The sequence below is a fragment of the Peromyscus eremicus genome, chromosome 2 (genome assembly GCF_949786415.1).
Source record: "Peromyscus eremicus chromosome 2, PerEre_H2_v1, whole genome shotgun sequence".
NCBI lineage: Eukaryota > Metazoa > Chordata > Mammalia > Rodentia > Cricetidae > Peromyscus > Peromyscus eremicus.
In genome coordinates, this window is record NC_081417.1 from 157,345,798 (window position 1) to 157,372,444 (window position 26,647).

General features: G+C 48.5%; 2 protein-coding genes across 2 annotated transcripts; both read right to left on the reverse strand.

Moving 5' to 3' along the window:
* Nucleotides 1–7,616: 7,616 nt before the first annotated feature.
* Cort (cortistatin) lies at nt 7,617–9,301 on the reverse strand. The gene is made up of 2 exons (XM_059255397.1): nt 8,999–9,301; nt 7,617–7,968 (listed from the first exon to the last, which is right to left on the reverse strand). The coding sequence occupies exons 1-2, from the start codon at nt 9,113–9,115 to the stop codon at nt 7,759–7,761; spliced, it is 327 nt and encodes a 108-aa protein (XP_059111380.1). The 5' UTR covers nt 9,116–9,301; the 3' UTR covers nt 7,617–7,758.
* Nucleotides 9,302–12,304: 3,003 nt separating this feature from the next.
* On the reverse strand, nt 12,305–22,698 carry Cenps (centromere protein S). Its single transcript, XM_059255396.1, has 5 exons — nt 22,583–22,698; nt 19,051–19,174; nt 18,424–18,457; nt 14,023–14,089; nt 12,305–12,736 (listed from the first exon to the last, which is right to left on the reverse strand). Exons 1-5 carry the CDS (start codon nt 22,631–22,633, stop codon nt 12,599–12,601), a joined length of 414 nt encoding a protein of 137 aa, XP_059111379.1. The 5' UTR covers nt 22,634–22,698; the 3' UTR covers nt 12,305–12,598.
* Between the last annotated feature and the right edge of the window lie 3,949 nt (nt 22,699–26,647).

Genomic DNA, 26,647 nt, shown 5'->3' on the forward strand with positions numbered 1-26,647 from the left:
AGTTCTGAACAGAATAACATCTGTCCTCAGATTACATGTTAAATGTGTATGTTCCTAGAAATCCAAGTTACATTAAAACTAAAAATACTAACTATTTAAGTAATCCCAGCACCCAAGAGGACCTCTATGAGTCTGAGGCCAGCCTGGTCTACATAGTGAATTACAGGCCAGCCAAAGTTACAGAGTGAGACCCTGCCTCAAAAAATAAGAGAAAATTTAAAAATAGAAGGTTTCAAGCTAAAATAATTTTGAACAGGAATTTGCTTTGGGGTCCTGTTCACTTGTTCTCTGTGCAGTGAACACACGTGTCACGCTCGTGTGGAGGTCAAAGGGCAATTTGTGGGAATCGTTTTTTTTTTTCCCTGCACCATGTGGGCCCTGACGACTGAACTCAGTTCTTCAGACCTGGAGGGAAGCATCCTTAGCTGCCGAGCCGTCCTGCCGGACACCAGATAGAGTTCCTCCATCCATATGGACGATCAGCATGATGAGTCTTGCAAGAAGCCGGGCACTATGCCATGGTGCACCTGCCAACTACCTGCCAGAGAGGCTGAGGCAGGAGGATCATTTGAGGCCAGTTTGGGCAAAGTCATAGGAAAGTAGTACTATAGGACATGGAACAATACCTTTGTAAAGATCTACTTATTAAAATCTTCCGATTCACTCAAAGTGTATGAGTGTTGGGTTACATGAACGGCTGTGCACCACATGTGTGCTTGGGGCTCCTTGTGATCAGAAGAGGGCATTGGATCCCCTGGAACTGGAGTTGTGGATGACTGTGAGCTACCGTGTAGGTACTGGGAGTCAAACTCAGATCCTCTTCAAGAGAAACTAGTGCCTTTAACTGCTGAGGCATCTCTCCAGCCCCCTCCCCCATCTTTTTAAAATTGTGTGTGTGTGATGTGAGGTAGATGCAGGCATTTTGGGTCCCAGGGTACACATGTGAGTTCAAGAGAGCAAGCTTAAGTCACCAGGCTTACTCACTCAGCACCAGACCAGGACACTGGGTACTAAAGGCCCAAGGTTGAAGAGGTTACATGAAATGTCAGGTGAGGAAGTATGGGAAGGAGCATGGTCCCTTTCTTGTCCCAGGGTCAGGAGCGTGTGAGGCAGGGGCACTGTCAGTGACTCTGTAAGGGAAGCTCTGCCCCAATGATGGGGTGAGAGCAGTTGTAAAACCTGAGTTCAGCCCATACCATTCACCTTCCCCACACCGCTGTGGTGCCTGGCCTTCTGGAAGAGAATGTGGCCAACTGCCAATACACCCCAAAACAGGCTGAGTGGGGCCTGCCTGTCCTGGTAGGGGAAAAGAATGTCGATACCAAGCAGGGACTAATGATCTCTCCATTAACCTTACTCCATTCTTTCGACTCCAGTCAAAATGTCGGGCCCCATTAGGCAATTGGCTTTGACGGGAGCTCTGCTAATTACCTCTTACCAACCTTTAATTTCTGGGTGAAAGCAAGAGAAGAAAATGAGTGGATTTTTCACTTTCCAGAGAGAAAGGACTAATAGGCATCTTTAAAATATATATATTGAGTTCATTAGAAGAGTATTACCGAGTCCTTTCTCACTAGACTATTTAACCATTCAGTTCCTAATTAGCTGTGCATTTTGTTTCTTCAGATTTGTCTATTATATTTGTAAGGTTCCACACATTTGTTTTTTTGGCGGGATCTTATGCTGTGTTTTTTAGTTACTTTTATTTTGTTTTATTTTTGGGCGGGGAGGGGTTGTTTTGTTTTTTCAGGACAGGGTTTCTCTGTAACAGATCCCTGGCTGTCCTAGAACTCACTTTGTAGACCACACTGGCCTTGACTCGGATCCTCCTGCCTCTGCCTCCTGAGTGCTGGGATTAAAGGTGTGCACCACTGTGCCGGCCTTATGTTGTGTTTTTATTGTTTTTCCTTTATATATTTTTAAAGTTTTAATTATGGGAAGGTATGTGTGTGTGCTCGGGAGAGCTCACGGGTGACCTCAGAGGTCAGAAGCATCAGATTTCCCTGGAGATGGTTAAAGGCAGTTGTGAGCCACCTGATACGATACTGGGAACGGACCTAGGGTCCTCAAGAGCAAGCCCCGATCTTAACCACTGAACCGTTTCTCCACTCCCCTTTTCAGATACTTTAAAATGTTTCAGCACACGGACCATGGAATATATGTAGAGATAACCTTGAGTCAGCTCTCTTTTTCCACCAAGTGGGTCCTGAGAGTCAAACTTAGCTTGTCAAGATTGGCAGCAGGTACCTGCTGAGCCTTCTTAATGGCCCCTACCTGTGGTCTTTAAGAAACTTGGGGCTAGGTGTGGTGGCCCACACCTTTAATCCCAGCACTTGGGAGGCAGAGGCAGGTGGATCTCTGAGTTCGAGGCCATTGGTCTACAGAGTGAGTTCCAGGACAGCCAAAGGTACTCAGAGAAACTCTGTCTTGAAAAACCAAAAATAAGTAAATAAAATTATTTTTTTGTTTGGTTAAAAAAAAAAAAATTTGTTTTTGAGGCAGGTCTTACCATATAGCCCAGGCTGGCCTGGAATTTGAGGAATCCTCCTGCATCAGCCTCCCAAGTGCTGGGATTACAGACATTCACTACCACACCTAGATCAAACTACTGTCCTTGTTAGCCTTATAAAAAGTTGCAGGGGCTTGGGGGAGGTAGCTTAGGCAATAACAGTGCTTGCTTAGCATGCACAAAGCTCCACATAAACTGGATATGGTGAAGCACACCTGCAATTTTAGCATCAGGAGACAAAGGCAGGAAAGCCAGACGCTCATTACATAGTGAGTTCAAGGTCAGCCCGGTGACTGTCTTGGTTACTTTACTATTGCTATGATAAAGTGCCATGACTAAGGCAGTGTATGAGAGAAAGAGTTTAGGGGCTGGAAAGATGGCTCAGCAGTTAAGAGCCCTGGTTCTTAGAGAGGACTTGGGTTGGATTCCCAGTACCACATGGTGGTTCACAAGTGTCTGTCATTCCAGTTCCACGGCTATGTGTTTCGTCTTCTGGCCTCAGCCAGACACATGGTGCGTAGACACATGTGCAGGCGAAACACCCATACATAAAATAAATGTAAAAAAAAAAAAAAAAAAAGCTTAATTGGATTTACAGTTCCAGGTGGTTAAGAGTCCACGACGAGAGCAAAGACATGGCCACAGGGACAACTGAGAGCGCACGTCTTGAACCACAAAACAGAAAGAGTCCTTTGAGACATCACCCCCTCCCAAATGACATACTTCCTCCTAATCCTCTCCAAACACCCACCAACTGGGGACCAAGTATTCAGATGTGTGAGACTTAAGGGGACATCTTTAAACCACCACAGTGACATAAGGTACTCAAATACAAAGAAGTTATAATGAGTTGCTTGGCTGCTCCTGCTTCTTCCTTCTCCATCTAGAAAGAGGGTGTTCCTTCTACTAAATATCTAGATGCTTGCTTTCTTGGTTTGTTCCCATGAAAGCCATCCCTCTCTGAAGCCACTGATTAAGACGTGAAAGGTGCCATCGGCTGGCGCTGCTTATAGCAAGTTGTTGAAGTGTGTCCCTTGAGTTTACAGTTCCAAGGCTCCAAAGCCTGTCCTCCTCTGCTGTCACCCCGAATACAAACCCCATGGAGGGATGTATGGACTGTTACACTTGATGCTGATGCCAAACACCAGAATCTGAATGGATGAATCCAAGTTGTCCAGGTCTTGTTGGCATTGGCCAAACCTTGACTATACCAGCTATGGAAAGGTACGCTCTAAGCTGGTGTGGTGGCGCACGCCTTTAATCCCAGCACTCAGGAGGCAGAAGCAGAAGGATCTCTTTGAGCTTGAGGCCAGCCTGGTCTACATAATGATTTCCAAGATGGCCAGGAAGAAATGTGCTCTAAGAAAGTATGCTCAAATCCTGATGCAGGAAATTACCTGTTTACCCTTCATGATTTTTCTTTTTTCTTCATTTGTGTGTGTGTATGTGTGTGTGTGTATAGTATATTTGTGTGTGGGGCCAGGTGTAGCAACTCATGTGGGTACATGAAGAGGCCAAATTCATTTGAGACAGTCTCTCACTGAACCTTAAGCTGGCCATTTCAGCCTCATTAGCTAGTCATTGAACTCCAAGGTTTGCCTCTGACCCCAATACTGGGGTCAGGTCACAAGTGACCTACTTCTGGCTTTTTTTTACATAGGTGCCAGGGATCCAAACTCAGGTCCTCACGAGTGCAAGTACTTACTTATCCCCTACCTTATTAATCACAAACATATTAATCCATCCTGTCTTAGTTAGGGTTTCTATTGCTGTGAAGAGACACCATAACCACGGCAACTCTTATAAAGGAAAACATTTAATTGGGGTGGCTCACTTATAGTTTCAGAGGTTCAGTCCATTGTCATGGCGGCATGCAGGCAGACATGGTGCTGGAGTAGCTGAGAGTTCTGCATCTTGCAGGTAACAGGAAGTCAACTGAGACAATGGACGGTATCCTGAACATAGGAAACCTCTAAGGCCACCCTCATAGTGACACACTTCGTCCAACAAGGCCATACACACTCCAACAAAGCCATACCTCCTAATAGTGCTACTCCCTGAGTTTATGGGGGCCAAATACATTCAAACTACCATGCTGTGGGATGGTCTGTATGTCAAGTGTGTTGCTGATTGGTCAATAAATAAATCACTGATTGGCCAGTGGCCAGGCAGGAAGTATAGGCGAGACAAGGAGGAGAATAAAGCTGGGAAGTGGAAGGCTGAGAGACACTGCCAGCCGCCATGATGACAAACAGCATGTGAAGATGCCGGTAAGCCATGAGCCACGTGGCAAGGTATAGATTTATAGAAATGGATTAATTTAAGCTGTAAGAACAGTTAGCAAGAAGCCTGCCATGGCCATACAGTTTGTAACCAATATAAGTCTCTGTGTTTACTTGGTTGGGTCTGAGCGGCTGTGGGACTGGCGGGTGAGAAAGATTTGTCCTGACTGTGGGCCAGGCAGGGAAACTCTAGCTACACTACCACACAGTCTAACACACAGCTGATGCCAACTAACGAAGTCCCCTGAACTTAGGTAGCTTGGACTAACAGACTGCCTAGCAGGATCATTAGCTTTATTGTTCTCCAATGGGGCATAGTTAAGGTAAAGTCCACAGCCTTAAGGACGGGGTAGAGAAGACTCCAGGTGAATTTGAAACACTAGTACACCCTTGCTCTAGAAAAAACATCAAAGAGCGGTTTCTGGAGACTATCTGGCCTTTCAGTCAGATTTCTCCCAGCAGTACACTGAGCCCAGCACTGGGGTGCAAGACTGCTGTGCAGAAGCATGATGCAGCATGATGCAGCACGATGCAGCTGCCTCTCCCATCACGTTGCTGTCCTCAGCTAGTAATTATGACCGATCTCAGCTCTGAGGACCACAGAGCCAAGTCAGCAGTCACAGCTGGAGTCCGCTCCCTGGCGTCCAAAGAAGAGGGTGAAACTCAGGCATCTCCAGCCAGCATTGGGCCTTGCCCATTTCAGGCCCAAACTTCTGTAATTCTAGATGTAGATGTGTAAGCTCTGAGTTTAGCCCCTAGGGAATTGAGTCCGAGTCTCTCTCCACACACAGATCTACCCACTGCAGTGGCCCTCAGCCCATTGCCAGAGTCTTTTGAAGAGGGAGGAGGTTAAGTCGGGGTTTCACTCTGAACTGCAGCCCAGGCTGTTCCTGAACTCACAGCAATCCTCTTGTCTCAACCTCCCGAGACAAGGCTGTGGTTACAGCCATAAACCACCACACCCAACCTGCCATGGCCCTTCTTGGTAGTCTGCAAGATGACTCAGTGAGTAAAGGCGAGTGGTCCCGAGCCTAACGACCCTAGTTTCCTCCCTGGAACCAACATGGTGGACTGGGGGCAGCTGTCTGCACATGCACACTGTGACAAAAGTCCAGCATCTGGAGCCTTTGCACTCGGTGTTTCTCTTAATGTCTTTGGCTCAGCAGTTAAAAGTGTGAATACCCAGAAAGGATTTCAGTGCTATGGGGGAGAATTAAAACATGCTAAATTTGGAAAGAGCAATTTGCCCCCAGCTTCCTTGGGGAAGACCAAAATCTTGCTCAGCTAGGGGCTCAGTGGTTGCTCGGTTTTATATCACAGAAAACAGAACTGTTTTTCATCTAACCGTTATTCACTGGGAATGGAAACGAAAAGCTACTGTGGCGACTGTGCATAAAGCATTTCACTGGACAAATTTGTGTTAAGTTTCAAGCCCAGGACAAACAGCTGAGGTGTCTATTTAACACATCAGAGCAGATCTGGCTGCAGGTTCTCTCAGCATCCCTCAGTCCCTACCTGTTACAGGGTATGGCTGGCACACCTGCCCTCTACCCTCACTCTCCAGCCCAGAAACTGGGCTGCCCTTCCCCAGACATTATAATCCAGACATTTTGGTTACCCGCCCTCCCCTGCATCTCCCCACATGGCCCAGCTCATGTCCACTCTGGACTTGCCCAGATGTCTCTGCCTCTGGCCATGCTCTCACTTTTAATACAATAAACTTTCTCCTCCACCCTACCGAGAAGCAGTCCTTCTTCCTTTTCTCATTCATTATGGATACTGGATTTGGGGGTAACTGTCTCAGAAGTCAAGGCAAGCCAGGCACAGTGGTACATACCCCAAGTCCCAGCATATGAGACACAGAAATAAGTGGATCAATGTGAATTGGAGGCCAGCCTGGTCCTCGTACCAAGTCGCAGGCCAGCCAAGGCTAAACAGTGACCCCGTCTCCAGAAGCAAAGTGGAACGGGCTACAGGCTGGGTGGAAGCAGCGCTGCTCAGAGTGATGCTTTTCTTAGTCTTTCTTCACAAAGTAAAACTGAAGCTACAATCAGGGAAAAGGAATGTAACAAATTAATATTTCTAATTAAAACTGCTGTATAACGAATTTGAATATAACTTTTATAAGCATGTCAGCATGGTGTCGGCTTAATAGCATAACATTAATTTTAAAATTAATTTTAGCTAAAATATGAGAACTAATCACTGTGCTCCTCGAGCAGCGTTGCTAACTTGCTTGTGAAGTTCACAATGCTGAGGATCAAATGCAGGGAGGGCCCTGTGGCTGCCAGACAAGCACTCTGCCAAGTTACAGCCTGGAGAGACATCACATTAAAAACAGACTGGAATACAGCTGGCTGTAATGGCGCACACTAATCCCAGCACTCAGGAAATGAAGACAGGTTGTGAGTTCAAGGCCAAGTGGCTATATGTAAGACCCAATCTCCAAAAGCCCAAAATAAACTGAAGATGCTGTTTTGAACTCTTAAATATGCAGCCTTGAGCTGGGCATAATCCCAGCACTTGAGAGGTAGAGGCAGGAAGATCATTTCAAGGTCATTCTTGTCTACATAAGAAGTTTGAAGCTAGCTTGAGCTTACACAGACCTTGTCAAAAAAATTATGTTGTGTACACACACAGACACACACACAGAGACAGACACACACATACACACGGCTTTTAGCTGTTTTCAATTGAGCGAAGACAAGGCCTCACCTCCAGGCACCAGGATGGAAACCCAATGGTCCTGCTAGATACACTCTGGCAAAGCACCACCAAAATTTTTATTTAGAGGGTTCTCTTTGGATTTCCAGTTCCTTACTTCACCTATATGGGTAGTGGCCATTACTAAAATTTAATTTTCACGTGGCGTGGAAGAAAAGCTCAATTAAGGAGAAAGCTCCATGTTGCCTGACATCCTTTATTCAGACTGGTTGCATTTCACAGGGTGGCTTGGCCAGGGTGGGGTTACTTGCAAGAGGAGAAGGTTTTCCAGAAGAAATTCTTGCAAGGCTTTTTATCCCGGCGTGGGGGCTGCTGGAGAGGTGGGCTTTCCTGCCACGTAGACACCTCGCTGGCATCCCCTCCGAGGAGGGCGCTGGAGCTGGCTTGGGAGGTCCAACCATGCCACCAGGCAAGGAAAGTCAGGAGGCCATTCCTCTTCCCTTCTGCAGCTTCCTGTGTGTTTCCAGAGAAGGAACGACAAGGGAGTCAACCAGGCCTGGACTCACTCAGCACCAGGAGATGCTCGTCCCTCCCTCCCAGAAAGCAAGCTGCTCCTTAACAAACATATCTCCCTCAACTGAGTCTGAAGAATCATAGAGAAACCGCTCTGCAGAGGGCAACAGACAAAAAGAACTGCTCCTTTTGCCAGCACTGTGAGCAAAGGCAAGTGAATTACTGTGAGTTCGGGACTAGCCAGGGCTACAGAGTGAAACCTTGTCTCAAAATATAGACACGTGAATTGCTACCTCTACCTTATCATCTTTGCTGAGGTCCTTAGCTATGAGAGGAGGAAATCTGCTGAAGTGACTGACAGCTCAGACGCCCTGGGCAGACAGGCTCATCTAACTGATTTCCATCTTCAGACATCCTTCTGAGTGTTCAGAAACCCGAACAGACTGAGATGCTAAAGTCTGGTCTTTCAAACTCTTTGGGAAGCTTCTAGGAGTATTGTGATGATAAATGACCTGCCTGAAACTCATCTGGTAATTTCAGAGAAAAATCCGTTTCTAATGGTCAACTTTATGTACTCTTTCTTGGAACTTTTTCAAAATTGAGAAAAAGAGAAAGTAAATCATTTGATGAAATTATAAATTTATACCACGGTTAATGTGAGCGAGTGAGAGCATAGCTATGTATATAAATTAAGGCTCTCAGAGTCTGTGTGACCAATACCAGCAGGGGCTGGACTACAAACGCACTGTGACATCCAGAAGTCTAGCCAAAGCAGACACCCGAGGAGAGAGGAAGGAGCCCCTGAACAGACAAGGGTAGGACAGTGAGGGCAAAGGGAAGACCAGTGGTCTGAATGGGACACTGGAGCATCCTGGGGTTGCACACACATGTACACACACGTGTACATACACACACACACACACACACACACACACACACACACAAATGCAAGGAATTCACTGGGTGGTCAGAATGCCAGGAAGAGAGACAAACAGCAGCCTACCTGTGCAAGAGCTGGGCCTGTCCTCACCACACTGTCCTGGCCAGGGGGACCACTCTCCAGGGGAAGCGCAGTGGCTGCAGTCCCCCAGAGCAGCAGCAGCCCGAAGGATGCCAGCCACTTGCCTCTGGCACTGCAGCCACCCATCCTCTTTGGCGGCCCTCAAGTCAGTGCTCTGTGGATGAGGGTCTCTCTTTGGAGTCTTGGTATTTTAAGCTGCAGCGCCAGCTGTTCTGGGGTCTGCACACGTCCACTGAAAACTTGCACGCTTCTCCACACTCGTGCAGTGACGCACAAGCCGGAGCAATCAGTTCTCACACAAACATTTGTGAGGTTGGATTTAGCCCCTTAATTAAAGACTCGGGACTTTTCCTGTGCTGAGAGTGAATCTGCTCTTATTTTAGAACACGTGCGCACTCGCTGTGAGCGAGTTCTGCTTCCTTGCGATTGTGCCTAGAGCAAGCAGGAAGCCATTAGAACAAAGCCAAGCGATTCAACAGAACAGGAAATTAGGCTTGGGTAAAGAGCCCAAAGTGTGGCTGGGATGCAGCTCAGCACAGCACGTACCTGTCACGCATGAGGCTCTGGGTTCTGTCCCCAGCACCAAAAATGAAGTACGTCTGAATCTGCTATGGACAAAAGAAACCAGGTGCAGTGAAGACTCAGGGCCACAGGACAGCACCAATGTTTCACAAATCACAAGGATGAGCCAAGAGCTTGTCCCAGCAGCACTGCCCACTACCCTCTGCCCTGGGCAAACCCTGGTTCTTAGCCAGACCTTCACCTCAGTCAAGTACAGATAGATGCTGATGCTGATGCAGAAGACAGCATCCTGTGACACTGAGCACTGACTTTTTTTTTTTTTTTTTTTTTTTTTTTTTAAGATTTATTTATTTATTATGTATACAGCATGTATGACTGCAGGCCAGAAGAGGGCACCAGATCTCATTACAGATGGTTGTGAGCCACCATGTGGTTGCTGGGAATTGAACTCAGGACCTCTGAAAGAGCAGTCAGTGCTCTTAACCTCTGAGCCATCTCTCCAGCCCGAGCACTGACTTTTGCACCCCTAGCATAGTTCGTGGTCAAAGGCTTTCCTAACTTCTCATGTTAGCAAACGGCACATTTTTTAAAATGAGGCCAGGTTCAGCAGCTAAGTCTGTCACCAAGCCTGATAACCTGTCAATCCCCTGTAACCAGCATGGTGGGAGAGAACTGATTCTCTCAAATTGTCAAACGAGTATGCATATCATAGCATATGTGTGTGCCCCCACACATACACACATGATAAAGGTAATATTTTAAAAAAATTAAGGACCATACATGTTGATACACACCTTTAATCCCAGCACTTAGAAATGTGTACCTTATTCTAAGATTGGTGGTGCTTATTATTTTGATCCAAAAAGAAAATGGCCAACACTTGGGAGGCAGAGTTAGGTGGAACTCTGTGAGTTCAAGACTAGCCTGGTCTACGTAGTGAAATCCAGGACAGCCAGGGCTACATAACAGAATCACAATGTTTATGGGATTAGCAAGATAGCTCAGTGGGTAAGGCACTTAATACACAAACCAAATAACCCGAGCTCTATCCCTAGAACTCACATATCGGTGAAAGGCGAGAACACGCTGCTTCTTCAACAAACCTGTCTGCTGACCTGCACGCTCATGCTGTAGCACACTCATGCCCCTCCCCCAGTCAGACACCTTTTTTTTTTTTTTTTTTTTTTTTAAATTTATTTATTATGTATACAGAAGAGGGTGCCAGATCTCATTACAGATGGTTGTGAGCCACCATGTGGGTGCTGGGAATTGAACTCAGGACCTCTGGAAGAGCAGTCAGTGCTCTTAACCTCTGAGCCATCTCTCCAGCCCCCAGACACCTTTTTTTAAATTAAGACTGTGTGTGGATAGAGATGTACCAAGTGTAAGATGCCTTTTTGGTGCAGTTTACAGTCACCATCTGAGAAACCTGTACTTGGCCAGCTGAGAGATCACCTCTTCCCAAAGACTATGACAAAGTGCTAGGCCACCTCCCGGCTCCTCATGGGTCCTCAGTCCAGAATTGTGGGGACAAATGCACAAACCCCTCATAGCCAGACAGACCTAAAAACCCATCTCAGACCACTAGAGACCGCCAAGTGTAGCAGAATATTTTAAAACATGTTACTTTTGTTTATGTTGCATTTGTTTAACTCTGTGAAGCTGTGTTACTGTGCCTGTGTAAAACACCTGATGGTCTAATAAAGAACTGGCCAATAGTAAGGCAGGAGAAAGGACAGGCGAGGCTGGCAGGCAGAGAGGATATACAGAGGGAGAAAACTGGGAGGAAAGATCTAAGATCTAGGAGCCAGAGCAGGAAGAGGACTCCAGGGGCCAGCTACCCAGCTACACAGCAAGCCACGGAGTAAGAAACAAAGAAAAGTATACAGGAATAGGGAAAGAAAAGCCCAGAGGCAACAGATAGACAGGATACTTTAAAGTTATGAAAAGCTGGCTAGACACTAAGCCAAGCTAAGGCCGGACATTTATAATTAAGAATAAGCCTCCGTGTGTGATTGATTTGGGAGCTGGGTGGCGGGCCCCCCAGAAAAGAGCAAAAACTTCCAACAATAACCCAATAACCAAGATCCCGGGAAGGCTCAGGCCTAAAACAAACTGAAGAACAGACGGCTCCTTCTGAAAGATCCCTTCTCAACTTCTGGGAGTCAGTTTCTCTTCCAGCATGGACTAAACTCAGGTCATCGTGCTTGGCAAATGACTTACCCACTGAGCTACCTTGCTGGCCCCAGGCCACCCTGTACCCCTACCACTCTGTAAGGAAAAGAGCAGGCCCTGAACGTCTATGCAGCCCTTGGGACACCAGCTCTCAGTACCACAAGTGTTTCACACTGAAGCTCCAGATTCTCCCCCTCAAGCAAACGTCTGTTCTGGAAAGCCAAGGCTTAATTACAAAATTGCTAGAGAAATCACACAGAACTGTATCTGAAGAAAACCACTGTTAAAGAGTAGGAAATTCCATCCTGGGGCTGCAGAGATGGCTCAGAGGTTAGGAGCACTGGCTGCTCTTCCAGAGATCCTGAGCTCAATTCCCAGCAACCACATGGTGGCTCACAACCATCTACAATGAGATCTGGTGCCCTCTTCTGGCCTGCAGGCATACATGCAGGCAGAAGACTACATAATAAATAAAAGAAACTCCATCCCCAAACACATCTTTCACTGATGATCAAGGGGCCACGGGTCTGAAAGAACCTCAGTAACCAGAGCTAAGTAAACATAGCTTTATTCACTGTTCAGAGACTGTCATCTGGCCTAGAAAGTAAACAGTGAAGGACTACACTTATCCCCAAACACCCGGCATGTCTAATTGCGAACACGTCATCAACCTCAGCCACTAGGTCACAGTGTGCCATCCAAACGCCAGCCTTTCCCCTGCCGAGGAAAGCATGGAGATGGCTTTGCAGGAGCTTTGGCTCGTTTAAGCTGCATCAAATGTCCTGAAGCAGGCGGCATCGAGAGCTGCCCAGCCACTTGTGTCTTTAAACGTCTCCACTTATCCCTCAGACTGCCCTTGGTGGGATGCACACTTCCTTGTGCTGGAGGCTGCAGTTCCCAAGTGGCCAGGACTTAACTCTCACTGCTCACCACTTCAGCATCAGGCTCCCTGGAGTTCCTGTTTTCATCCTCTGGCTTCCTTTTCTTCTTGGCCTTTCGCTCTAGGTTAAGCTGAGCAATCTCTTCATTTTTCTCTGTGATGTATTTTAGCTATGTATATACAAAAAAAGCAAAATATATTTAAGTCTTTAAATCTGTCTATAAACTATTTCACAAACCTAAAAATAATCACAATAACTTACGCCTTCTCCAGTATTCCAAAAGAACTGGGTGGAAATTCATTGACTGAACTATTTATTAGCACCAAAACTGCCCTAAAAATGGAGATGGACACAGTTCAGAGTCAAATCCCTGCTCTTGTGGAAAGGACATCATAGAAAGCCTGAGTCCTGGAAGGGTCACAATATCCTAGGTCTGCCATCAGCCACAGCCAGGTGACCCTGGCACCTCTAAGTGTCAAGTGTCTTCACCTAGAAAATTACAGCTTGGTCTAAATGAGTTCTTCGATGTGAAAAAACAGAAATGTGCTCTCTTCTGCATAACCAACCTTTCAGGCTTCCATCCATCCATCCCTGGCCCATCAGAACTGTGGGTATGGCTGGGCCTGGGGGGCACACCTGTAATCTAGGCTACTGGGATGTTGGCTGACACAGGAGGAGGGCCTCATGTTCAGAGCCTACCTAGGCTAAAAGTCAAGTTCAAGACTAGCCTGTATATTTAGCATGACCCTTGTTTTGTCTCAAAACAAGAAATGGGGCTGGAGAGATGGCTCAGTGGTTAAAAGCACTTGTTACTCTCAAGGTAACAAGGACCAAGTTCACGATGACCCCGTTTTGATTCCCAGCACCACACTGTGGCTCACAACCACCTGTTAACTCCAGTCTCAGGGTATCTGAGACTCTCTTCTGACCTCTAAGGGCACCAGGCGTGCACATGGTGGACACACATACATGCAGGCCAAACAATCATACACAGAAAATAAAAGAGTAAACTTTAAAAACAAGAAGCAAAAAAGGAGGCAGGACCCACAGTGCAGAGGGGCAGCGCCCGTCTGGCACGCACAAGACCCTACTTTCCATCCCTAGCATGGGGTGGGGGCAGGGTGGGAACCACAAGGAAACCATCCCCAGAGACTAACCCATAACTAGTCTGTGACATCATGCTGTAAATGAAACATGGGACCAAAGTTTTGAGATATTACAAAAAAGGTAAATTATGGAATCCAGAGAGAGCTGATTAGAAAATTTCAAATTGGCTTTGCAAGATCTATCATAATGAAAGGAGGACTATAAATTACAGGCAGGTCTGAACGGTTCAACCATCTCTAGTTTTTAATGCAAGGTGCCCTGGAGAATAACTACACGCCTTCAAGTGATTAATTGGGAATAATGTATTCGGGTGGGGAAGGGGAGTGAGGAGAGAGATCCATCTCTCACCAGTGAATTACTCCGCCTGGCTAAGAGCTTCACGTCTTCCGTGGTGACTGTGCTTCTTTTCGCATGTCTGTGGAAAGGGCAGAAAAAAGTTACCAGAACGTTTGGTATTAAAGTTTCGATGAAATAGAAAAGTTCACGGTCACACTTCAGAGGAACAAGGATGCCTAAGTGGCCCATCTCATCAGATTCAGACCACAGGCAATAAGGACACAAAGACGAGCCACGCTCCTAGCCACGGAGGACACTGAGGCCATCCGTCAACTGGGCCTGAGAACCAGTGTGCTGGAGAGCAAAGGGGTGAGAAGCCATCTAAGGTCGCCTTTTTGTCACAGTCGTCTGTGGGAACCGTGAGACACAAGACTGCCTCTGCTTACGTGGACATTAGACAGCTGAGTGAGTGAAAACATCCACCATGCTGGTTCCTGAGGCTCTTCTGCAGGGCTGAATCACAAAGCACATGCAGCTCCTCCTAGAACCCACTTCCCTGCAAGCTCTGAACACCCGCCACACACACACACACACACACACACACACACACACACACACACAACAGCCTGGCAGAACAAAGAACTGCCTTTAAACTGGTTCTGCCTCCTGCTCAGAGCGTGGACCGAGGTCCTCAATGTCCTCCTCCAACCCTCACTAGGAAAGATGGCGGCTGCAGAGAGGGCTGCTCCTTCTCTTGAATTCCCAACATCTCCCAACTCCAGCTCCAGGAGACCCACTGTCCTCTTCTGGCCTCTGTGGCACCCCCACTCATGCTGACACACACACATGCAGACACACACATACATCCACATAAATATATATAAACAGAAGATAACCTAAGGAAATAAGCTACACTAGATCATGTATTGATTATGCCCTTTCACCATTACTAGCTTCTGTCTAACCGAAGGGCTTCACAAAGCAGAAGAACTAGAACACTGTGTCCTCAAGAATGAGCTCAGGGGTCAGCCCCACTTAGTCCACACGGAATGTCGGCTCGCTCAGTTGAACATGGAGTCACACGGCAATTACACTCCATTCAACGGCCAGTCACTCAAAGCCCTGCTAAATGTGCACACCCCACGTGTCATCTCCTCCTAACAGACAGCAGTGCTTGGATGGGAACATACTTGAAGATCAGATAAAGGTTCCAGGCCAGCCAAGGCTACACAGAGAAACCCTGTCTTGAAGAACCAAAGCAAAACAAGATTTAAAGAGGGTTGAGACCCGGGATGGCCTCAAACTGGCAATCCTCCTGCCTCTGCCTCCAGAGTGCTGAGATTACAGGCATGAGCCACCGGGCTTGGCTTAAACCTTCTCAGTAGTTGCCAGGCACCTTTAATCCCAGCACTCCAGGAGGCAGAGGCAGATGGATCTCTGAGTTCGGGGTCAGTCTAGTCTACAGAGGGAGTTCTAGGATAGCCAGAGCTACATAATGAGGCCCTGTCTCGGAAAAAAAAAATAAACCAAAACCAAGGAAAGAAATGAGCATGCTGCCTTTTCAGAGTGACCATTCATGGGAGTTTGTGGAAAAGGACACCGTTGACACCCTCTACTTTTCAGTGTGGTACCTGGTGTGTGTGTGTGCCGGATTTTAAGTTCTCACCTACGTAGCTGAGGAGCAGGTATGCTGTACGCCCGCCGTTGCTGTCCTACCAGAAACTCCTCCAGGAAGTCCCGACTCTAGTAAACTACTGACGGAAAGGAGGAACAACTGTTACATAGACTTCATGTGTGTTACATGCATGTGTTCCATATGCAGGCAGTGCCCACAGAGGTCACACGAGGGCACCAGATCCTGTGGAACTGCAGTTACAGACGGTTGGGAGCCACTGTGCGGGTGTAAAGAATCGAACATGGGTCCTCTGCAAGAGTAATTAGTGCTCTTAACCTCTCTCTGAGTGTGTGTGTGTGTGTGTGTGTGTGGCTTTTCGAGACAGGTTTCTCTGAATAATAGTCCTGGCTATCCTGGCACTCGCTTTGTAGATTAGGCTGGCCTCGAACTCACTCACAGAGATCTGCCAGCCTCTGCTGGCTAGGATTAACAGTGTGTGTTACCACGCCTGGCAAGGAAGAATCCCGCCCTCATCCCCACCCCTACCCCCGGGACCTGAGGACTGAACCCAAGGCCTTGTGCTTGCTAGGCAAGCGCTCTACCACTGAGCTAAATCCTCAACCCCGAATTTTTTTTAAGACAGCCTTACTGTGGAGTCTGGGTTAACCTGGAACTGGGTATATAGTTCTCATGGAGATCCACCTGCTCTGCCTCCCTTGAAAGCCTGTACCTATACATGGCTGGGATTTGTTTTTTCTTTGAGACAGGCATTTGCTTTTCAGTCCAGGCTGGCCTGGAACTTTGGTCCTCCTGTGTAGCTATTTCGCAGCAATGATTAGAGTCTGCAGTGAGGATCTGCATGGAGCTGTGAGAGGACACAGACCCCCTTTAAGGGATGCTCTTTGTCCAGCCAGGCTCAGGGTGTGAGAGCAGACCTGCAGCACTCTGTAGCTCAGCCTTTGAGGAAGACTTTCAGGGCCAGGCTTGGCAAGCGGAGTCTGAGATCAGCTCCACTGTATCAGGAAGAGAGGGGCATGGTGACTCAGGCCTGTAGTCCCAACACTTGGGAGGCAGAGGCAGGAGGATTGCTAGTTTGTGACCTAGGCTATACAGTAAGGCACTATCTCAAACTCACTCTCCCAACACTTCCCTCAAAAAACAAAACCAAAACCAAAACAAAACCAACCCCGCCCCCCCCCCCCCGCCCCCCCCACACCACTCTTTAAAATGGGCACTATCACCAGGCAGTGTGGCCCACGAACGCCTTTGATCCCAGCACTTGGGCGGCAGAGACAGAGGCACCAAGGCAGGCATCCTTCACAGTGCAGGAAGAAGCCTCTAAAAGGAAAGAGGGTGGGGACGGCTCGGATCTGCAGCTCAGTGGTGGGACACACAACTGCCATGCACAAGGCCTTAGATTCAATCCCCAATATGTCCGCCCCCCCTGCCAAAACAAACAACCCAGACTATCCAAAAGCTTATAGTTAATATTTCTATTATCATCCTCGTTATTTATTTTGGCGTGCTGGGGATTTAACCCAAAGCTGTCACATCTTTATGCCAACCATGTGTCTTGTCACTGAACTACATCCTAACTCCTAGTTCTGGATTTTAAAATTTTATTTTATTTTATGTGTATGTCTTGTATGCATGTATGTCTCTGTACTACATGTGTGCCTCGTGCCTGAGGAGGTAAGAAGAGGGTGCTGGAACCCCTGGAACTGGAGTTCTTAACAGTTGTGAGCCATCATGTGGGTCTAGAATTGAACTCGGGTCCTCTGCAAGAACAAGTGCTCGTAACCACTGAGTCACCCCTCCCCCACAGCTTCTGGATGGTTTGGACAGCCTCACTATGTGACCAGGCCACTCCTGAACATGCACTCCTCCTGCCTTGACTCCCAAGCACCAAGATTACAGGCATGCCCCACCACACAGATCTAAACAAAAATACTTTTAAAAATCTTATTGACTTCCATAGCTAATACAGAAAGGGGAAATGAAGGTGATAAATACTTCATGGGACTTGGGGGTGGGGCACTGAATGAGCCATCAGCATCCCATAATAGTACCTTATCCCTCTCAGCAAGCTGATGATGCTAAGCAGTTTTTAGGGACTGACAATATATACAGGGAAGGGAAGATTTAGAACGCCCCCGGGAACCCGCTGCTTTAATTCATTGAAAATATTCATCCTAGAAACAGAGTGCAGAGGACAAGGTGAGAAGTGTGGCTGGGAAGCTGAGGTGAGCAGAGGCAAAAGAAAAGCTCAGACTTCAGCCATTCCAACGGCTGCATAAAAGCGCTGGTTCCCAATTACCTGAGGAACTAATTGAAAAGACGAACGTAAATCACCTGGGAGAGCTCAGGCTTCTCAGGCTGAGAGCAGGCCTCCCCCACTTCCCAGGAAGATTACGTCTTTCTCATAGCATTTCCGGATGAAAGCCCCTGCCTGGCATTCTCTCTCCACCTGCAAGCAATCAGGGCTGCGGAACTACTGGCCCTCTCCACAGAGGGACCGACCCCCGAGAGCCTGAGCTTCCCAGAGCCTGAGCAATCAAACCATCCCCAAGAAACGGTTTTTAAAACAGGCAGCCACACACTGCCGAGTCTGCACACCCTGGAGATGCAATTGAGACCTTTGCCAGTGAGAGCTTGATAACTTGGAGACCTTCAAAGGACTCAGAAATACCAGACAATCTGAGCTGACGTGTTCAGAGCAGATGTTAGATTCTTGCAGCATCGTGATCAGCCACGAGCCCCCAGAAAACGAGGCGTCACAGAACTCCTGAAATACACCACCGGATGGGGGGCAGTGATGTCAATGGACCTCAGATTACACAGCCAGCTTCTCTACCCACCTGGCAAACATTTCAAGGTCTTTGGCAAAATTTTCTGAAAGAGAAGGAAGAAAATAGATTTCAGCTGGCTTATCTCCACCTTCAGAAGACGCCTTGGCTTCTAGTCAGCACAGAAACTCAGCAATCCCTCAAGACAGGATTTCTCTGTGTAGCATTGAATGTCCTGGAACTCTTGCAGCCAGGCTGGCCTTGAACTCAGAGACCCTCCTGCCTCTGCCTCCCAAGTGCTGGGATTAAAGGCGTGAGGCACATTTGGCACCACCCGCTTTTCAAAATCATGGCCCTTCCCTGTCCTTCCCAGCACCCTCCACTCTTCCTACAAGCCTTGTTCTAACTGTGATGGTCCCTTTGGTGGCTAGGGAAAGCACGGAAGTGTCGCAGAGCACTGAAATGGAAAAGTGTCCAATGTTCCAGCCACCACAGCAGTTTAAACAAGGTGCTAATGCCTGGTGTTGGCACACAGGACAACCTAACAATCCCTCCTACACAACACCCAAATCTTAACAGCCATGAGGTGATCAGGGAAGCTGTGGCCAGGGGTTGTGTGTGTGTGGGTGAGACAGGCCACAGCTCCCACCCACACTGGCCCCTGGGCAAATCCCACAGAGAAAGGCAGGGGCCTCATACCGCACTGTCGAAAAGTCACCTCCGAGATCGCCGCAATGGTCTGCTTGCTGAACTGCACCTGTTTGTCCAACGCAACTTCCTCGCAAAGACAGCCGACCGTGTAGTGAACCGCAGCCTTCAGCCTCTGCAGGGAAATCGAGTCCTTCAGGGGCTGCAAGCAAGAGCTCACGGATCTGAAGATTAAGACCAAGGAGAGGGGCTGCTCGGCCTAGTTCCTGCAGTCCATTTCTCGCGGCTGAGCGACACTTAAGTGCACTAATCAGTTAACGGCACCCTCTGGAGTGTGACTTGGGGGACCATGACTTTCCAGCTAATGGTTATGATTTAGGTCACATAAAGAAAAGAAATTACGACAGTCAGCAAGGAGAAATGACTGCCGCACTTGCTGAACCTTCAACTACCGTCCGTCCAGTCTCTGCTCACTAAGGGCCGGCCATCTGTGGAATACAACGAGAAACCAGTTTGTGGCCTCAAAATGGCTAAGCAAAGACAGAAAGGCCCCATCCCTCTGTTCCGAGTCCCTAGCAGCCTCAGCCCTCCATGCACAGGTCACAGGACACTACCAGGAAGGGCTGATGACTACCCACCTGACCACCTCAACAGCCTTCCCTCCCTTAGGAATCACCCCTCCTGTTTTTGGCCGTGCTGGGGATCAAGGCAAACACTCCCACTGAGTCACATCCCTAGACCTCAGAAAGCCTTTTAAATACTGAGAAGTCTCTCTGTCCTAGGCAGATGTACCAAGGGGAAAGCTCAGAGCAAGCTAAGCAGCAGCCCTGTGGTCTCTCCACGGCTGTGTGACCTCCTTCCCTGGGGAGATCTAAACCAATGTCTATCCCTCCTCACAGGGCACCAGCAAAACAAAGTACCATCCACCCACGCCTAGCTTGGGGAATCAATGTGTTTATTGGGGACACCTACAGAGCATGGGTGACCCCAAAGCAGCCACAGGACCGTGGAGTCTCACCCCAACATGGACAATAACTTCCCCACGACTGCACAGAGTGCCTCCTTCTGTCTCTATTGTCCCGAGATCCTGAGGCCAAGTGCAATTAGGGCAGAATTATATGCAGCTGGCTGGGAAGGGCAGGATGGGGTGACAGAGATCAGGTGGGGGTCTAGTGGCCCTACCCCGAACTTGGGGCCTTGTACATGCCAGGTAAGCACTCTGCTGCTGAACTACACCGCCGGGCCTTTTTGTTTCTGTAGTCTCAGCTCTGAGAGCAAAGCCTGGCTCTTAGGAGACAGTAAATGTTTCCTGATTAAATGGGGTTGTAAAGATGAGCTCAAATTTGCCTCTCTGCTCTGAGGTACCTGCAGAAGACCCCAGCGCCCACTCAATCAGCATTCTTGGCATGTAGACGGCATGGAACAAGGTAGACAGAGTCCTGCCCTTGAGTTTAGAGTCTCATGCTTTAGCCTCCAAGGTCTAAAGCATGGAAAAAGGAAGGTAGCCCAGCCCACAGGGGCAGACAAAACTTCTCGGAGCCAGATGCCTTCAGAAAGATCCGTGTCCTGTTGCGAGCCCCCACCTACACCTGAAGAGGACCCTTAGGGTCTTCTCCCTTCTAGGTTGATTCTTTTGATCTCCTAAAGGCTGGGTTTGCTTGCCTAATGCCTAAGCAGACAAGGGTTAGGGCAGGCCCCAAGCTCAGCTGCCTGGCCTCGCCCACCCTGGGCTATCTCTGCAGTTGGCCCTCACACAGGGGATACTTGCTGGTGTCTTGGATTCAGGTGACACCACACCTGCCTCAGCTGTCTTCAGATGTCATATGGTGCTGCCCTCCAAACAGAGCAGCTGTGACTACTTGAGAGACCCTCACGATCAGGCCACTTACAGACATGGTGGTGCACACCTTTAATCCCAGAACTTGGGAGGCATCAGCAGGTAGATCTCTGTAGTGATTGTCCTCTGACAGCACCCCCATCAAAATAAATAAATATAACAACAATAATAAAAACCCCAGTCCCTGCTCCCCCATTCCACCTTGGCCTTTAGCAGACTCTTCAAAACTGTCAGTGTCACAAACAAAACCAAAGTGAAGACCCAGGAGACAAGAGTAACCCAACCCTTGATTTGATCCTAGACGAGGAGAAAACACAACTAAATCTTCAGGACAATCGAGACATTTGACTACAGACTGTCCATCCAACAATGAAAGTCCATTCAAGTTAGACTTCCGAGCTGTTTGTAACCCCAGCATTTGGGAGGTGGAGGCAGAAGATCAGAAGTTCAAGGCCAGCATGAGGAATGGGAGACCCAGGCTCCAAACAACTAAACAAACTTCTGAAATGTGATAAACTATTGGGAAAATATAAAACAGAACATCCTTCCCTGACTGTGGAAGATGTGCGCTGAAATATGCCACCCTGAACTTGACTTTGTCATCTCATCTGATTTTTATTTTAATTTTTGGACAGGTTCCCCCTGTAACACTGCTAGCCTGCAACTCGGAGATCTGCCTGCCTCCGCCTCCCCAAGGCTAGGATCCTTAGGCTAGGATCAAAGGCGTGCACCACCATGCCTGGCTTCATCTGAACCTAGAGCCTCCAGCAGGCTAAAATGGCTGTCAGCTGATCTCTATGCAGGGTCAGGGTTTTAACACCTAAACAGGAGCCCAACTACCTGAGAACAGCGCTTGCTACAAGAGAACAAAGCAAAATGTCAACAAGAGAAAACAACGGCGGGCACTTGAGTGTCCATGGCTCGACCAGCAACGGTAGCTTTGCGCCTTTCCTGGAACTCACCCTGTAGCCCAGGTTAGCCTCGAACTCAGAGATCCGCCTGCCTCTGCCTCCCGAGTGCTGGGATTAAAGGCGTGGGCACAGCAGACAGCTGCTGGACCCCAGCCTTAGCTCACCACCATCCCGAGCTGAGACTCCACCTGGGGCTTGGTCTTCAGCTCCCTGCGGCTCGGATTCATGAAAACAACTGAACATTGGCTCTGAAGCCACCCTGAGAGGTAGTTATTTCTATCCCAACTCTGCAAAGGAGAAAACGCCCTGCCCTCTCTAGCGTTTGAGACTGGGTCCTCTCTAGGTACCTAAGTGATCTGAAACTCATAATCCTCCTGCCTCTGCTTCTGAATCAGCCCCAGTCCCTCTCTGTGGTGTGGTCTCTCTCCCCTCACCCCGCCCCACCCCCAGTCTCCTTTTGAGACAGGGTCTCCAGTGTTCCAGGTTGGCCTCGAACTCGGTATGTCGCTGAAGATGACCTTAAGTTTGCTTCTGCCTCTAACCCCACAGTGCTGGGATCACAGTCGGTCACCGCCAAGTCCGGTTTGTGCGGTGCTGGACTCGAACCCACAGCTTCGCGCACGCTGAGCAAGCACTCTGCCAGCTAAGGCCCACCTTCTCCCTTGGCGCCCACGTTCCACCTTCGCGGCCCTGGGAAGACGGGGACACAGGAGAAGAGGGGGGCGGCGGCTCCGGGCCCCGGGGCGCGAACACCCCACCTTCCACCCCGCCTGCAGCCGAGGGACGCGGAGGCGGCGGACTTGGGGACTCTCCCGGGACCCCGTCTATTTTCTACCTGCCGGTGAGAGAACTGCTGCTCCTCCTCGGCCTCCACCTCCCCCTCCATCACGGCGGAGCGCCCGCGGCAGGCGGTCCGCGGCGGAGTCAGACTTTCCCGCCCTACGTCCGCGACGGGCCGCGCAGAGGGTCAAAGAGCGAAGCGCCTCCCTCCTGCCCGCGCGCGCCCCCTGGCGGCGGCTTGCGGAAGGGTCTTGCAGGAGTTGGTGTGACCCCAGGGCCGCACCCTAGCCGCTGTCTCAAGGCCTGTTGCTTCCTTGACCATCTGTAAGAACATGCATGAAATAGCTCAGTGGTTAGCAGTAGTTGAGAGCACCTGCTGCTTTATCGGGGATCCAGCACCCACATCAGGTGGCTCACAGAGTACCTGTAATCCCACCTCTAGGGGATACAATGTCCTCCTCTGGTCGCCTTGGGTACCTGCATGCACACGCACATAATACACACATGCATATACATAAATAATAAAATGTTTAAAAAGAATATGGGGGCTGGAGAGATGGCTCAGTGGTTAAGAGCACTGGCTGTTCTTCCAGAGGTCCTGAGTTCAATGCCCAGCAACCACATGGTGGCTCACAATCATCTGTAATGAGATCCTGTGCCCTCTTCTGGCCTGCAGGGACACATGCAGGCAGAACACTGTATACATAATAAACAAATAAATCTTAATAAATAAGTAAATAATAAAAAATAAAAAGAATATGTATGTGCTGGGTGTGGTGGTGCATCTCTTTAATGCACTTAGGAGTCAAAGACACATGGATCTCTATGAGTTCAAGACCGGCCAAGGCTACACTACAGGTTCTGTCTCAAACTAAAAAACAAAACAAAAAACCCAAGCATGTATAGCCCACAATTAACAAATGATAAAATATTGGGCCCGCAAGATGGCTTGGTGGGCAAAGGCACCTGCCACTGAAATCTGGTGCCCTAAGTTGGATCCCCAGAGCCCACAGAGGAGAACTGTCCTCTGGCCTCCACTGTGTGCTCACACTCACATACACCATACACACCACAGCTAATTAATGTAAATTATTGAATGCCATGCTTTCTGTGGGGAACTCTATACACGTGCAACCTCAGGATGCTTGGCAAAGAGCCATGGATTCCTATAGTCCTTCCACCAACAACAGTGACGAAATCAGAGACCATAGCCCAAAGCTATCCATTCAGAGTGGATGGTTCCCATTGCCAGGGTTTGGAGTGAGTCTAGCATGAAGGCTGGTTGAGTCTCCCTTACGTTGAAATATATAATGAGATGGGTAGTGAGATGACTCAGCAATTAATAACACCTGCTGCTCTTGCAGTGAGCCGGGGTTTGGTTTGCAGCACCCACGTGGTGGTTCATGCCTGTGATTACTGTTTCAAGGGATTCAACACCCTCTTCTGACTTCCAAGGGTACCAGGCACACACACAGTGTACAAACATGCATGCAGGCAAAACACATATACGTATAAAATAAAAATAAACCAGCTGGGTGGTGGTGGCACATGCCTTTAATCCCAGCACTTGGGAGGCAGAGCCAGGCGGATCTCTGTGAGTTCGAGGCCAGCCTGGACTACCAAGTGAGTTCCAGGAAAGGTGCAAAGCTACACAGAGAAACCCTGTCTCGAAAAAAAACAAAAAATAAAAAAATTAAAAAAAAAAACCAATCTCTAAAAAGTAAGAGTCAGTGGTAGAGCTCTTGCCTAGCATGCTTGGGTCCCAGGTTTGATTCCCAGCCCTCGAGGGTGGAGACATGAAGCCAGGGTGAATCTTCCTTCCTTCCTGCTTCCCGACTTTATTCCTTCAGGTCTCCATTCATGTCTCAGTTCCAAGAACAAAAGACTCCTTTGCTGCTTCAAGTATTCAACACTTGGAGTGGCTCTCACTTTTTGTGCTGGTCACAGGGAAACAGACGGACGGTGCTCTCTGGAGTCTCCCTGTGTGGTGAGCATCATCACCTCCACTGTTGAAACACTCCGAACCCAACCCTGGATGACAGCATCTGCTCTTTGCATGGTGGCAGATCCCCATCGTCGTCTGCTTCAGGGGCCAGCTGAAGTCACTGCAGTCAGGATTGGATGTGGATGCTGCACAGCCACCCATCTGCCACAGACACCACAAACGTCGGGAGCGTGGGCAGAAGCAAAGACGGCAGTGATGCTATCTAGGGGTGCAGGAATAAGTTCATTTTTGCCACCAGTTAAAGAGTAAAAGGTGCCAGGTGGTGGTGGCACACGCCTTTAATCCAAGCACTTGGGAGGCAGAGGCAGGCTGATCTCCAGGTTTAAGGCCAGCCTGGTCTACAAAGTGAGTTCCAGGACAGTCAGGACTACACAGAGAAACCCTGTCTTGGGAAAAAAAAAAAAGAATTAAAAGGTAATACCATGAAGTGATATTTTGTTTGTGATCTAACAAAGCTTGCCTAAAGTTCAGAGTGTGGAGCTAGCCACTAGTTAACCATAGAGGCCAGGCAGTGGTGGCACACACCTTTTATCCCAACATTCGGGAGGCAGAGGCAGACCCATCTCTGTGAGTTCAAGGCCATCCTGGGCTATACAAGATTGATCTATCCTAAAAGAGAAACAGAGCCAGGCAGTGGTGGCACACACCTTTGATCCCAGCCCTTGGGATCTCACACCTTTAATCCCAGCACTAGGGAGGTGGAGACAGGAAGTGATATGGCTGGACAGAGAGAGAGGACTATAAGGTGGGAGGAGGGAGCAGCTCAGGCCCTTTCAGCCTGAGGATTTGTAGAGGTAAGAACTAGTGGCTGCTTCTCTGCTTCTCTGATCTTTCAGCTTTCACCCTGATTTGACACTGGGTTTTTATTCAATTAGGGGCTGGAGAGATGGCTCAGAGGTTAAGAACACTGCTTATTCTTCCAAAGGTCCTGAGTTCAATTCCCAGCACCCACATGGTGGCTCACAACCATCTGTAATGAGATCTGGTGCCCTCTTCTGGCCTGCAGGGATATATGCAGACAGAACACTGTATACATAATAAATAAATAAATAAATCTTAAAAAAAAAAAAAAAAAAGACCAATTAGGATTTGCACTACAACGCCAGTGGAATCCCAGCACTTGGGAGGCAGAGACGGGCAGATCTCTCTGAATTCCAGGCCAGTGGGTCTACAGAGTGAGCTCCAGGGCAGCCAGCTCTACATAATGAGACTCTGTCTAAAAAAGAAAAAAGAAAGACAGACAGACAGATAGACAGAAAGGAAGGAAGGAAGAGAAGTCTTGGGGAGTTCTGAGTCCTGGTAGAGAAGTCAAAAGATACCAAGGAAATCAGGCTCCCTCTTAGGGTTCTCCCACACACACACACCCTCCCCACCCCCGCCTCTCTCTTTCTCTTTCAAGACAGGGTCTCACTATGTATTCCTGGCTATCCTTGAATTCACTCTGTAGACCAGGCGGGCCTCGAACTCTCAGAGATCTGTCTGCCTCTGCCTCCCGAGTGTTGGAATTAAAGGTGTGCGCCACAACTTCCAGCTGGGTTCTTTTCTTTCTCTCTCTTTCTTTCTTTCTTTCTTTCTTTCTTTCTTTCTTTCTTTCTTTCTTTCTTTCTTAATACTTTAACTTTATTTCATGTGCATTGGTGTGAAGGTGTCAGATCCCCTGGAACTGGAGTTACAGACAGTTGTGAGCTGCCATGTGGGTGCTGGGCATTGAACCTGGGTCCTCTGGAAGAGCAGCCAGTGCCGTGGAAATAATCCTTCTGTACACGGTGACTATGTATTACTCTCATTGATTAATAAAAAAAGCTGATAGGCCTATAGCAAGGCAGAATAAGGCTAGGCAGGAAAGCCAAATTGAAAATGCTCGAGGAGAGCAGGGAACAGTTAGAGAGACACAGGGCAGCCGCCCAGGAAGCAAGACGCTAGAGGACAGGTAAAGCCACGAGCCATGTGGCAATACATAGATTAATAGAAATGGGTTGATTTAAATGTAAGAGCTAGTTAGTAATGCGCCTGAGCTATTTATTGGCTGAGCATTTATAATTCAACTTCTCTGTGTTTATTTGGGACAGGGCAGTGGGAACGGGAAACCCTGCCTACAAGCCAGTGCTCTTAACC